At 40.7% G+C, this 15659-nt stretch overlaps 1 protein-coding gene across 2 annotated transcripts in view; it reads right to left on the bottom strand.

Annotated features, from left to right (window-relative positions):
- MRPL48 (mitochondrial ribosomal protein L48) overlaps nucleotides 1–1684 on the bottom strand; it is a 50562-nt gene extending 48878 nt beyond the window's left edge. For both annotated transcript variants that reach the window (XM_068989026.1, XM_068989028.1), the window contains exon 1: nucleotides 1570–1684. In XM_068989026.1, the coding sequence (XP_068845127.1) occupies nucleotides 1570–1590 (21 nt within the window). In that variant the 5' untranslated portion in view covers nucleotides 1591–1684. The remainder of the gene's footprint in view (nucleotides 1–1569) is intronic.
- Nucleotides 1685–15659: the final 13975 nt, after the last annotated feature.

Raw genomic sequence — 15659 nt, 5'->3', positions numbered from 1 at the left:
GAAACTGAAGCAGAGAGGCCAAATTACCTGCCTAAGGCCACACAGCTAGCAAGAAGTAGAACACAGCTCTGATGCAAACCCCATAAATGTAAAGTATCAACTAACACTTCAGACAGACAAATACAAGACTGCATATGATTAGGTGCCAAAAGGTAATACCAGCTAAGAGTTCAAAAAATAAACAAGCACTTTGGCTAGAATGGTCTGAAAGGTTTTAAGGAAAAGAGATCTGAGCTGCACTTTGAAAATGGAGCATTTGGAGCTGATGAAAAAGTAAGGGCATTCTGAGAAAGCTCCTGGAGATCAAAGATTAGGAATTCAGTATTGGGTAAATAAAGAAGACACTACCTGGTCAAAAGCGACAGGTCAGAATAGAATAGGGAAATCAGTAACAAAGGAATCTGGAAGGGAAGAGTGGCATCGGACTCAGAGGGGCCCTATATACTCTTACATCTTAAGGTGATAGCCTATGACAGATTTCCATGGGTTCTTCAGGAGTATGTGTGTTGTGTGCTGTGCTTAGTCGCTCAGTCGTGTCCAACTTTCTGTTACACCATGGACTGCAGCCCGCCAGACTCCTCTGTCCATGGGGGTAGAATGGCTAAAAACAGTACACCTAGAACAATGAACCCTCCCTTTCAGCAGCATTCCTCAGATTCAAAGCTTTTAGAGTAGGAGCTTGGAGTCACCAATCTGACCGTCTTTAACACATTTAGAAACTTTCCAGTTTTTTTTTTTTCTTCCTATAATCCCTTTCACCAGATCTAGTCAAATTCTCACAATCTGGCTAAAGTGAACAACTGGGAGTTATTTCGTTAAGAATAAAGTGAGGTTTGGGATCTCAAGGAAACAAAGCTAGAGACATTCAGGGGCTCCCCCAAAGTAAGGACTAGTAGATCCGTGAGCGACAATGATCATGTTGATGTATATGTATCATGGAGGTATAGTCTCCAAATTAATTCCTCAAATAAAATTTTAACATAAATTGCTAGAAAACAAAGTCATTATTCTAAACAGTATGATACAACTGAAAAAGCACAATTTTAATCTGTTAAGAGGGCAAAGGAATGCTTTATGGTGGTTCATAACGGTTTTACTGCAGTCACGTAACTAAGGCTTTGTAAGTCAAAACGTTCTTTTTATTATTACGCTTCCCTATCGCCAAGTAGCCTCACATCCCAATCTGTTCAACGAGTCAAAACGGTATTCTTAGAAAAAAATCTGGAAGTTGATGACTTAAAGCAAAAATAAAATGACCTGCTGAAGGTCATAGATACTATCTGGACGTATACGGGTGATACCCATTGCAGATCTCTCTTTCCAGGCCAATGTGCGGCGAGGGTAGCACGGTGGGGGCGTGGCGCGCGGGTTACCGCAGCCAAATCCTCCCCGGAACAGAGGAGAAAGCGCAACCCTTTGACAGGGCGCCGCACGTGCTGCCGGGAAGAGCTTGTTCTTGCCCAAGTCTCTTACCCGGATGTCGGCAGCCGCGTTATAGCCCCGCCGCCCCTTCCCAGCTCCGCTCTTCTCACCACCTCTCCCGTGCCCAGCTTGGATGGACTGCATTACCTTTCCTAGTGCTCCGTTCATCCTTGCTGGCAGCGTGGCCCGTACTTTTGCCAGATGAAGACGGGCTCAACAAGCCGCGACCCTAGGGTGTCTGAAAACACTGACGGAACGGCCTCGATCCAGTCCGGCAACAATATCCGACCGAGACTCACTCAACTCCTGTAGCACCTTGGTTCCGGCAGCTTCTGAGACTCAAGGTCTAGAAATACTCTGTCTCCGTTCTCCTTACAGCTCAAATGTCACTTTCACTACTACTTCTCCAGGCAGAAATAACTGCCGTCTCTGTTTTGCCCCCAATAATTTGCAGACAATTCGGCTATTTGATCTGCCATACTATATATTATCGGTTTCCCTGAAACCTGATAGCTCAGTTGGTAAAGAATCCGCCTGCAATGCAGGAGAACCCGGTTCGATTCCTGGGTCGGAAAGATCCGCTGGAAAAGGGAAAGGCTACCCACTCCGTATTCTTGGGCTTCCCTTGCGGCTCAGCTGTGCGGGAGACCTGGTTTCGATCCCTGGGTTGGGAAGATCCCCTGGAGAAGGGAACGGCTACCCACTCCAGGATTCTGGTCTGGAGGATTCCATGGACTGTATAGTCCGTGAGGTCTCAAAAAAGTCGGTCACGACTGATCGACTTTCACTTCACTCACTATATATTAACTATTTGTTAATTTCTCTTTCCCGTGTTTAATTGCGAAAGTTCTCACACTAGGTAACACGAGAGGTAAAGAATCTGCCTGCCGTTGCAGGAGGCGCAAGAGATGCGGTTCTATAACTGGGTGGGGAAGATCCCCTGGAGAAGGGAATGGCAACCCATTCTAGTATTCTTGCCCGGAAAATCCTATGGACAGAGGAGCCTGGCAGGCTACAGTCCTTGGGGCTGCGGAGAGTCGGACACGACTGAACAACTAAGCCGCAGCAGGGACTGAAATCCGCCTGATTAATTCATGGGTCTAGCACAGGACATGGAAATCTGACTTCCAACCTCTATTTAAAAGCTGAATGACCCTCTTCCTGACATTCAGTTGCCTCATAATAATTGATAATAGCTATTTTTTAGTGCGTGACCACTGTGTGCAGCGCATTATGTTCAGAGCATCAATTTATTCCTTATAACAAGCCTATTAGTGAGATATTATCACTGGATTTTACATATAAGGATTTTACCAAAAGGTTAAAAAGGCTTGTCTAGGGCCAACCAACCGAGGCAGGAACTGAGTTTCAAACTGTCTCCTTTATGCATAGTGTTTTCCCTCTGACAGACACCTTCTCACGAGATAATAATGTCACAGCACACACTCATTTACTTATTTACATACATCAACCATTTACTTAGTATGACTTTGTGCCAATCCATTGCTTGAACATTGGGAAAACAGAGATGAGTATTATACAATCCCTGCCCTCAAGTGAGAGCTTCCCAGGGGGCGCAGTGGTAAAGAATCTGACTGCTAATGCAGGAGGTGCAAGAGGACGCGGGTTCGATACCTGGGTGGGGAAGATGCTATAGAGTAGGAAATGGCAACCCACTCCAGTATTCTTGCCTGGAAAATTCCATGGACAGAGGAGCCTGGAAGACTACAGTCCACAGTGTCACAAAGAGTAGGATGCGACCGAGTATCCTCCTCTTGTAGAGATTAGTGAGCTTCCTTGGTGGCTCAGTGGTAAAGAACCCACCTGCCAAAGTAGGAGAGGCAGCTTCAGTCCTTAAGTGGCTGATAGAGGATTGCATCAAACTAAAAGTTTTCTGTGCTGCAAACAAAACAACAGAGTGAAGAGACAACCTACAGAATGGGAGAAAATGTTTCCAAATAATACATCTGATAAGGAGTTAATATCTAAAGTATATATATATATATATGGAACTCAACTTGATAGCAAGAAACCTGGTTTGAAATTTGACAAAGGATCTGAAGAGACATTTCTCAGAAGATGTACAAATGGTCAATAGATATATGAAAAGAGGCTCAACATCACTAATCATCAGCAAAATGCAAATTATAACCACAAGGAGATACCTCACACCTGAGTGAATGGCTATTATCAAAGAGATAAAAAAAAAAATAAGCATTGGTGAGCATGTTGAGAAAAGGGAATCCTTGCACGTTGATGGTGGAAACGTAAATTGTTATAGCCATTATAGAAAACAGTAAAAACAGTATATGTATAATGGAATATTACAACAGTGTTTAAAAAGAAGGAAATCCTGTCATTTATGATATGGGTGAAACTGAAGGACATTATGCTGAACGAAATAAGCCAGGCACAGAAAGACAAATACTCCATGATCTCACTTATGTGGAAAGTAGAACAATCAAATTTGTAGAAACAGAGTATAGAATGGTGGTTACCAGGGTTGGGGTAGTGGAGATGAAGAGGAGAGATGAGGAGATGTTAGTCAAAGGGTACAAATTTCCGGTTATGTAGGATGAATAAATCTAGAGATCTAATGTACAGCATGATGACTATAGTTGTTAACACTGTATTGAATACTGGAAATGTGCTAGGAGTATTTCAGGTGCGCTCATCACAAAAAAAGCTATGTGAGGAGGTGATATATTAACTAGCTTGACTGTAGTAATCAATTCACTAGGTATACATACGTTATATTTTATAATTTTTAAGTGGCTTGTAGAGATTAGTGAGCTTCCCTGGTGACTCAGTGGTAAAGAACCCACCTGCCAAAGTAGGAGAGGCATCTTCAGCCCTTGGGTCGGGAAGATCCCTGGAGAAGGAAATGGCAACCCACTCCAGTATTCTTGCCTTGAAAATTCTATGGACAGAGAAGCCTGGCGGGCTACAGTCTATGGGGTCGCAAAAGTGTCAGACAAGACTTAGCAACTCAACAACAACATAGAGATTAGTAGGGAGGCCAAGTTGTAAACAGACAATTATAAAGCAATGAGGAATTCCACTTACAGAGATGTACACATAAACCCTGTATATGAAGGGAGTGCATGGTCACAAAGTCAACATCAAGTGAAATAACCAATATGCAGTCATTTTTATTGTTGCTGTTATTATTACTTTGCTTCTGTTTTTGTTATTATTTGTCTTGTTCTTAGCAAGTAAAAGATGTAAAAACTGGTAAATATGAATGGGTGTTCAGTAAGTCAGAGTTTGCTTTGTTGTCAGAAACCCTGCCAAGGTACCTTATCCTATTACAAAGGGCTATTGTAGGTAGTTCTCAGCAGCATGTGGTATCTTCCCTGACCAGGAATCAAACCAGCATTCCTTACATTACAAGGCGGATTCTTAACCACTGGAACACTAGGGAACCCCAGAAATGAGCTTTCAAATAGGGAACAAAACACTTCAAGTTCTTAGTTTGTATAAGGTCAGATCTCTTCAGGTATGTTTATTTGATTCTCCCAATAACCCTGAGAAGCTGGGCATCATTATACCCATTACATAGATGAGGAACAGAGGTATGAAGAAGTTACCTAATTAGCATAAGTCACACTATGAGTGATGGGCTGGCTGATTTCATCACCTGGACTCCTTCTACTCCATAGAACTGCAACTGCAGGTTTCCAAAAGGGCAGTCTCAGCTGGGGGAGTCCTGTGATTGCTTCCCTCTTAAAATCCCCCTTTCCCTCTCCTCCAAACCACTCAGTGTTGCCATCAGGGTGATGTTTTTAAACAAAATGTGACCATATCAATCCTCTGCCCAAGGACGTTTTATACTTCCCACACACTTCCTATAGCAGTGTTATCCAACAGAACTTCCTGCAAATATATTCGTGTACTATATCTGCTCTGTCCAAAACGGTAACTACCAAACACTTGTGGCAATTAAGCCCTTCAAATGTGATTAGTGCAACCTGGAAAATGCCATGGATGGAGGAGCCTGGTGGGCTGCCGTACATGGGGTCGCTAAGAGTAGGACACGACTGAGAGACTTCACTTTTCACTTTCATGCATTGGAGAAGGAAATGGCAACTCACTCCAGTGTTCTTGCGTGGAGGATCCCAGGGACGGGGGAGCCTGGTGGGCTGCCATCTATGGGGTCTCACAGAGTCGGACACTACTGAAGTGACTTAGCAGCAGCAGCAGCAGGAGTTGGATTTTAATTTAATTTTAATTAAAATGTAAATAGCAACATATGGCTAGTAGCTCCCCGGAGTAGTCTATAGGATCAGGTCTCAGTTCAATTCAGTCACTTGGTCCCATCCAACTCTGAGACCACATGGACTGCAGCACACCAAGCTTCCCTGTCCATCACCAATTCCCGGAGTTTACTCAAACTCATGTCCATTGAGTCGCTGATGCCATCCAACCATCTCATCCTGTGTCATCCCCTTCTCCTCTCACTTTCAATCTTTCCCAGCATCAGAGTCTTTTCAAATGAGTAGGTTCTTAGCATCATGCGGCCAAAGTATTGGAGTTTCAGCTTCAGCATCAGTCCTTCCAATGAATATACAGTACTGATTTCCTTTAAGATGGACTGGTTGGGTCTTCTTGCAGTCCAAGGGACTCTCAAGAATCTTTTCCAACACCACAGTTCAAAAGCATCAATTCTTCAGCTGTCAGCTTTCTTTATAGTGCAACTCTCACATCCATACATGACTAGTGGAAAAACCATAGCTTTGACTAGAAGGACCTTTGTCGGCAAAGTAATGTCTCTGCTTTTGAATATGCTGTCTAGGTTGATCATAGCTTTTCTTCCAAGGAGCAAGTGTCTTTTAATTTCATGGCTGCAGTCACCATCTGCAGTGATTTTGGAGCCCCTAAAAATAAAGTCTCTCACTGTTTCCGTTGTTTCCCCATCTATTTGACACGAAGTGATGGGACCAGATGACATGATCTTTGTTTTCTGAATGTTGAGTTTTAAGCCAGCTTTTTCACTCTCCACTTTCACTTTCATCAAGAGGCTCTTTAGTTCTTCTTCGCTTTCTGCCATAAGGGTGGTGTCATCTGTGTATCTGAGGTTGTTGATATTTTCTTCTGACAATCTTGATTCCCGATGGTGCTTCCTCCGGCCCAGCATTTCGCATGATGTACTCTGCATATAAGTTAAATAAGCAGGAATGACAATATACAGCCTTGACTACTCCTTTCCCAATTTGGAACCAGTCTGTTTTTTCATGTCCAGTTCTAACTGTTGCTTCTTGACCTGCATACATATTTTTCCGGAGGCAGGTCAGGGGGTCTGGTAATCCCATCTCTTGGAGAATTTTCTACAGTTTGCTGTGATCCACACAGTCAAAGGCTTTGGCATAGTCAATAAAGCAGAAGTAGACATTTTTGGAACTCTCTTGCTTTTTTGACGATCTAACAGATGTTGGCAATTTGATCTCTGGTTCCTCTGCCTTTTCTAAATCCAGCTTGAACATCTGGAACTTGATGGTTCACGTACTGTTGAAGCTTGGCTTGGAGAATTTTGAGCATTACTTTATGAGTGTGTGAAATGAATACAACTGTGTGGTAGTTTGAACCTTCTTTGGCATTGCCTTTCTTTGGGATTGGAATGAAAACTGACCTTTTCCAGTCCTGTGCCGCTGCTGAGTTTTCCAAATTTGCTGGCATATTGAGTGCAGCACTTTCATAGCATCATCTTTCAGAATTTGAAATAGCTCAACTGGAATTCCATCACCTCCACTAGCTTTGTTCATAGTGATGCTTCCTAAGGCCCACTTAACTTCACATTCCGGGATGTCTGGCTCTAGGTGAGTGATCACACCATTGTGATTATCTGGGTCATGAAGATTTTTTTGTACAGTTCTTTTGTGTATTTTTGCCACCTCTTCTTAATATCTTCTGCTTCTCTTAGGTCCATACTGCCCTTTATTGTGCCCACCTTTGCATGAAATGTGTCCTTGGTATCTCTATTTTTTTTAAGAGATCTCTAGTCTTTCCCATTCTATTGTTTTCCTCTATTTCTTCGCATTGATCACTGAAGAAGGCTTTGTTATCTCTCCTTGCTATTCTTTGGAATTCTGCTTTCAAACGGGTTTATCTTTCCATTTCTCCTTTGCCTTTAGCTTCTCTTCTTTTCTCAGCTATTTGTAAGGCCTCCTCAGACAACCATTTTGCCTTTTGGCATTTCTTTTCCTTGGGGATGGTCTTGATCCCTGCCTCCTGTACAATGTCACGAACTTCCATCCATAGTTCTTCAGGGACTCTATCAGATCTGATCCCTTGAATCTATTTGTCACTATCACTGTATAATCATAAGGGATTTGATTTAGGTCATACCTGAATGGTCTAGTGGTTTTCCCTACTTTCTTCAATATAAGTCTGAATTTGGCAATAAGGAGTTCGTGATTAGCCACAGTCTGCTCCTGGTTTTGTCTTTGCTGACTATATGGTGCTTCTCCATCTTTGGCTGCAAAGGATATAATTAATCTGAATTTGGTATTGACCATCTGGTGATGTCCAGGTGTAGAGTCTTCTCTTGTGTTGTTGGATCCAGATCAGGTTCAAACTCCAGAGTATAAGAATATAACATGCCAAGTCCTTCACTCTCTAGAACTTGCCTATCTATCTAGCCTCATTTCTCACACCTTTCAACACAAATATTACTCCCAAATCAATAAATTCCTACAATTCCTCAATCACGATATACTCTCTCACACCTACTTGCCTTTGTATCTGCAATTTCCTCTGCTAAAATGACCTTTCTTTACTCATCCTCCTGGAAAATATCTACTCATCTTTCAAGACAGAAGATGAATGTTACCTTTCCTATTTAGCTTCTAGCATTCATTTCACTGGAATGAAATGAATTATACTCTACTTGTCCAGCCTATTTTTCATGACCTCCACACAAGGGTATTGTAACTATTTATTCATTTGTATATCTTTCCCACTAGATTGTAAGCATTTTTAAAGGAGTATTTTTTCCACCTCAAAGATTAGCACAGATATTGTTTATTGGTTTGTACTTTCCAACCCATCTACGTGAACATTATGTAGTTTTATCACAGATAAGATGATAAGTATGTTTTCTCACTTTGTACGTGACAAAACTGAAGGGAAGAAGATAGGTAGCTTGCCTAAGCTTAAACAGTTTGTACATGACAAGGTTGCCAGAAGAAGTATCAACAACCATAGAAATGGAGATGATACCACTCTAATGGCAGAAAGTGAAGAAGAACTAAAGAGCCTCTTCATGAGGGTTAAAGAGGAGAGTGAAAGCTGGCTTAAAACTCAACATTCAAACAAAACATTAGTTTTAGCTTAAAACTAAGATCATGGCATCCGGTCCCATCACTTCATGGCAAATAGATTGGGGGGGGAAAGTGGAAGCAGTGACAGATTTTATTTTGGGGGGCTCCAAAATCACTCCGGATGGTGATTGCAGCCATAAAAATGCTTGCTCCTTGCAAGAAAAGCTATGACAAACCTAGACAACATATTAAAAAGCAAAGACATCACTTTGCCAACAAAGGTCCATGTAGTCAAAGCTATGATTCTTCTAGTAATCATCTATAAATGTGAGAGGTGGACCAGAAAGAAGGCCAAGCGCCAATGTTTTCAAACTGTGGGGCTGGAGAAGAGTGTTGAGAGTCTCTTGGAGAGGAAGATCAAACCAGTCAATCCTAAAGGAAATCAACCCTGAATATTCATTGGAAGGACTGATGCTGAAGCTGAAACTCCAATACTTTGGCCACCTGATTTGAAGAGCCAGCTATTTGGAAAAGAACCTGATGCTGGGAAAGATAGAAGGCAAAAGGAGAAGGGAGTGGCAGAGGATGAGATGGACAAGAATTTGAGCAGACTCCAGGAAATAGTGAAGGACAGGAAGCCTGGAACTCTACACTTCATGGGGTCACACAGAGTCTAACATGACTACGGAACTGAACAACAGCAACAAAAACAAGTGACAAAAACAGGATAATGACAATAGATTTTTTTTTTTTTTTGCTGTGAAACTCCCTTTTATGGTCAAGAGCAAAAGCAAACTAGAAGCTCTGAGATCTTCTCACTGCCAATCCCAAATCTCAAACCAACACTTGGAGACTTGGCATTTACACGACAAATTAATTTGGCCAGAAGCAACTTAACTGAGGAACTAATACTGATCTTCCCAAATAAGAATGGAGGCTAAATGCTCTGAAAGACCAACTTCTGCTTCAGCTTTGTAAATATTTCCTCCCCCTCAAGACAGATGTCTCCTAGTCTTTGTCAACTTAATATTATAGAACATGTGTACGCCCGTGGCGGATTCATGTTGATGTATGGCAAAACCAATACAATATTGTAAAGTAATTAGCCTCCAACTAAAATAAATAAATTTAAACTTTAAAAATAAATAAATAATTAATTAAAAAATTTAAAAATATTATACTTAGTCCTGTGTAGCATATCCATAATGAAGCTCCTAAAATGTTGAATGAAATAATGAATGAGTGAGTATTTAAAGGTTCCTCAGTGGTTCTTATGGATTTAGATTTTTCTCCAGATCTTGCACCACACATACACACACATACACACACACACACACACACACACACACACACACACAGCATGGAGAAACTTTTGCCTTTCTGGCTTTATTTTTACAGGCCAGCTGTCTTTAGAAGCTTTTTAAAATACTTCTCCATCCTTCAGCACAACCACATCAGAGAAAGCTTTAGGGAATAAGAGAGGATAAAAGGAGGCCCTTTAGAAGAAAATGTTTGATCTCAGGTTAAACTCCCTTTAAAATAATAATTCTATGGACCTATTATGAAAAGTTTCCCAAAAATGTCAAATAGCTCTAATTTTTAACTTACATGAAAAGATATGCATTAAGCTACCTCCAACTGAAACTATTTTAGTTTCAGTAGGACTCTTCTGCTTCTATTTTTTGGTATGATTTTGGTACAAAGAAAATCATACTTGAAAGGGGAAAAAATAAAAGGCCAGAAGTGGAAGAGAACTGGCTACCTAAAAAAAGCCAGAAAGAAATGGTGCTGACTCTCCTGCCTATAATTTACCTGGAGTTTTCTGCTTGTGCAGGGCTGGGCTGGGCCGAGTGAATGGGAATTACCTAATCCTGAAGAGAGGGAGAAAGGATGATGAAACAGGCTGCAAGAGGAAAGCTCAGGTGGTTAGTAGGATCTTAGAAGTCCAGAAAAAGGAGAGAGAGGGTGCAAAGAACTTCTCACCAAGCAGCTAGATGTGCAACTCAGTTGAGAATCTCTCTTGAAGCCTGGATCCTATGTTCAGGTTGGTCCAACCCAGCCTCCAGCCCAGGGGTACTAGGAGAGTTCCTGCCGCACACAGCTCTTCTGGATACCTGAGAGGCCATCTTTTCCCACCTCCTCCCATCCCTTTCAGGTTGAGCTGCACAAAACCACTTCTTTAATTCACTCCATTACTCGATATAAGAAAACTCTTTTTTTTCACTTTCAAATATTTTAAACAGACATAAAATTACACTTGAATAAACAGAATTGAAACAAAACATAGGTTGAAAGAAAAACACTACAAAAACTGCACTTTGTTCACTGAAATTGTACATATAGGTGATTAATATAAACAATTGCTAATATACCCTTAATTTTCTATCATTTCATGGTCACAAGTAAACAAAAGGTTGGTAATGAAGTAGAAATTTTCTATATTAAATACTGTAATAATATTTAACATTTACAAGCCAGAGGCACATTCATCATGTTAAAAACTTTAAATATTGAAAAACTCTTCTTTTGGGCTAGGAAGCATCCTTTGTACTGCTGCTGCCCAGGCCCCAGATGTCACATGTGTACTGAAAAATAGAAAAACTGTAATTTCACTCTAGCAAACTGCTCACAGATTCAAGTGTAATTCTCCTCTCCAGCAACTTGGGATCAGAGACACAAGTGCAGATTTTATAAAATCGTGATGTGAAGGCTCATTTTTAAATAAATTCCTCAGAAAATACTAATACTTCCTTGACCTACTGAGATAGGAGCTTCTAACCTTCATCTCCAATTATCTTGTCCCTGACTTTATTTGAATGCCTCCTCCTCTTTGCCTCCACATCTACCTTCCAAGATCCACCTGTACTGTCTCTCATGTGAACTAGTGTGCTGGCTTCTTACAGCCTTCAGTCTCATCCCCATTCCAGTTTATTTCCAAAAGCTGTGTTCCTGAAGTACATGTCATGGAGATCATAATTTTAAAAACAACATTAGGGGAATTCCCTGGCGGTCCAGTGCCATGCTTCCACTCAGGGGGCACTAAAGAGTCTGGTTGGGGAACTAAAGATTCTGCATGCCTTGCAAAACAGCCAGGAAAAAGAAAAAAAACAGAAAGAAAAAAAATTTTTTTTTTAACCCCAAACTTCAATCGCCATTTGTAGCCCTCCAGTTTAACAACACACTCTTTTCCTTGGAATTAATAATTCTCATGATCTATTGCCAATTTGCCATTCCAACCACTCCTATTTACATACTCATTGCTTCTATTACACTGAAATTCTGATCTACTTCTTTTTCTAGACCTCTCTTTTGGAATTCACCATTTGTATTATAGTTGAAAATTGACCACTAGATAATCCTCTTTGATTTGAGAATCCCTGTCTGATTCAGCATTGTGTTTCTCTCAGCATCTTTATTGCATGTACATATTGAAGGCACCAGAAAATATCTGTGGACAAACACTGGGCCTGCAGAAGAATACTAACATCTTTGCCCCCAGGTTTTCTAATCGAAACGTGTGTGTGTGCTTAGTCGCTCAGTCATGTCTGATTCTTTGCAAGCCCATGGACTGTAGCCTGCCAGGCTCTTTGTCCATGGGGATTCTCCAGGCAAGAATACTGGAGTGTGTTGCTATGCCCTCCTCCAAGGGATCTTCCCAACCTAGGGATCAAACCCAGATATCCCGCATTGCAGGTGGATTCTTTACCATCTGAGCCACCAGGGAAGCCTAATCAAAACATAAATAGTTCTAATAATATGCTACTCTTATTTGGGTCCCTGAGAGCCTTTTCTTAAAAGGGTGGGGAGGACACACTTACTGGAAAACATTTGGATAGAAAATCGAAAGCATATAAAGAAAATCATTACTAGCCAAAGACAGCCAGTATGTTAACATTTCATTATATTTCTTTTTTATCCATGTATTTTGAAAATAGTTTTGACTTAGTCTGCATCCAGTTTTAGAAGTAGTTTTATTTCCGTTTATTAAAAAACTCATTGCAAATATCATATTGTAGCTGCATAATATTCTATTACAAAGATATATCATTGGATCCTAAATTGTCTACTTTCAATATTATAAATCGTACTAAATTTTCATGTTAAAATTACTTCCTTGAGACTTCCCCTGGTGTTCCAATGGCTAAGACTCTGAGCTCTCAACACAAGGGGCCCAGGTTGGATCCCTGGTCAGGGAACTAGATCCCACATGCTTCAACCAAGAGTTCGCATGCCGCAGTGAAAATATCCTGCATGCTGCTAAGAAAATCAAAGATCCAGTGTGCCACAACTAAGACCCCCACATAGCCAAATAAATATATAGATTTTTTTCTTACATTAAAAGAGTTACTTCTTTATGATAGTTATCATGAGAAGCAGAATTACTTCTAGATAGATTCATTTTGAAGTTTTTGGTATATTTTGTCAAATTGCCATCACTTTATTTTTTTGTATTTCATCTTTTTACCACATTCATGAAGCACTGAATGTTAATATATTTGAAAATTTTCTCAAAGCTCGTTAAGTAAAAAAATCTCATATCAAAAATCCTCACAAATTTGACAGTTTGTAAATTGCATAGTTTTCATTTTCTATTGATAGTATGGCTGAAACTTTCCCTATGCTTGGTTATGCAATTTTATTTCCTTTGTGAATTGCTGGCTACCAATTTATCCTTTGGAGTCTTAATACTCTTATTTCTGCCAAGTTCAGCCTTTTATACATACTCTTATCATGTTTTAGGAAGCAGCTGATAGTCAGGGAAAGAAAACCACACTGAGCTTCAAGAAATCTGGTTTCAAGCCCCAGCACTACCATTCCATGACCCAGAGGAAGTTACTGTTCTCTAGACCTCAATATTCAAAACTATACAAGAAGGGTGATACACTAGGAGCTGTAAGATCAAGGGGAAGGCCAAGTGGCTACTGTCCAAAACTCCTGCCTTCTTCTTCAACTAGAACAACTGAAGAGCCTAAGTTACTCCATCTTGTAAAAGAGCTGCATTTTGCAAAGGTACCAGGCAAACAGACTTAGACTTTGGATATTGCTTAAACTTGCCCCACTGTGCACAAGCCAATCAGCCCTTAGGTTAAACCTCCTGACTTTAAGTTCAAGAATTTGTGATTTACCTTGGAAGTAATGATTTACTTTTGTGATTTACCTTCAAAGTAATGAGTTACATTTGTGATTTACCTTCGAAGTAATGAGTTACATTTGTGATTTACCTTGGAAGTAATGATTTACTGTCGAAGTAAAAAAAAACCAATTAGAAATCCACACACAACCCTATAGAAGAGGGTAAGCAATCAGTAGTCCTTCAGACTGAACACCCCCTTGGTTACCCTTTCACCTGAATATTCCCTATACAAGCAGTGTAACCCAAAACTCGGGGCTCCTCTCCTTAGCTGCTGCATCGGTAATGGTGGGAGCCCCAGCTCGAGCTTGGTAATAAAAACTCTCTTGCTTTTGCATCAGATACCGGCTCCCTGGTGGTCATTGGGAGATTTCGCGACTTGGGCATAACACAACTCTCTTTTAATCTATTATATAGTGAAGTGAAAGTCACTTAGTCATGTCCAACTCTTTGCAACCCCATGGACTACACAGTCCATGGAATTCTCCAGGACAGAATACTGGAGTGGGTAGCCTTTCCCTTCTCTAAGGGATCTTCCCAACTTAGGGATTGAACCCAGGCCCTCAATTACATATAATTCCTAAGGCCCTTTCATCTCTAATGGTCTTGGATTCCATTATTCTGCCATAAATAGGCAATGTGTTGTTTTTTTTCATTTCATAGATGAGCAAACTAAACCCAAATGGACAGATTATTCTTCAAGTTTGGCTAAGAGGAAGCCAGACCTTCCAACTCTGTTGTGGAATCCAGAACCACTCCTTCTCCCTGCATTCCAACTCTCCCTGAAACTGAGCTGCTCAGCATTTCAGGGTTTCTCCAACACGTGACTCCTTACCATGAAATGCTCAACAAATCTCTACCCTAAATCACTTTAAGTAACTCTGTCCCTTACAAGCCAAGGAAGCAAATTCTTCAAAGCAAAACAGAAATCACCCCTTGCTGATAATGCTGTCATGACATAGGAAGTGGGCACTGACCTCCGGAAGGACTCCCCTACATGCACAGCCATATAGGCCTAGGGGAGTCACTATGTCACCTTACTTTTGCCACATCTCCTCCTCCAATTTTTCTGGATTATGATTCTTAAAAACTTTCAAAACTTTATTTAAAAAAGTGTTTATGCCATCTAATAATAACAATGCAGTGCCTTCTTTTTTCTATTAATAAAACATCTTCACAGACATTCTTTCAACTATCCTTCTATATACAATCTTCCTTATACACAATTAATAAGGAAGACTTATCTTCATCACAAGATGAGGAAATTAAGACTCAAAGAGGAGACTTCCCTTGTGATCCAGTGGCTAAGACTCCCTGCTCCCAGTGCAGGGGGCCCAGGTTCAGTCCTTGTTCAGGGAACGAGATCCTACATGCCTCAATGTAGATCAAAGATCCTGCGTGCTACAACTAAGATCTGGTACAGCCAATTAAATAAATATTAAAAAAAATAAGACTCAGAGAATTGAAGTGACTTGCTCAATATTACACAGCTAGAAAGTGGACTCAGGTTTTAATCTCCTAGCCCAATGATCTTCTCATCCAACCTCCACTACTCAACATTATGTGTGTGCTCAGTCATTCAGCTGTTCTGACTCTTTACGATGACCCCTTGGACTGTAGCCCACTGTCTATGGGTTTTTCCAGGCAAGAATACTGGAGTAGGTTGCCATTTCTTGCTCCAGAGGATATACCCAACCCAGGGAATTCCCAATGTGGAATTCCCAATCTGGGTCTTTTTTGTTTCCTTTACCGTTTCTTTTTCGTTTTCTTTACCACCATGCCACCATCACTATATCGTTTGATAATTGTTACTTGGAGACTCACATTCAGGCCAGTTTATCTTTATT

Source organism: Capricornis sumatraensis, chromosome 16 (genome assembly GCF_032405125.1).
Source record: "Capricornis sumatraensis isolate serow.1 chromosome 16, serow.2, whole genome shotgun sequence".
Classification (NCBI taxonomy): domain Eukaryota; kingdom Metazoa; phylum Chordata; class Mammalia; order Artiodactyla; family Bovidae; genus Capricornis; species Capricornis sumatraensis.
Note: the sequence above shows the minus strand (reverse complement) of the source record. Positions and strands in the feature narration are given on the sequence as shown.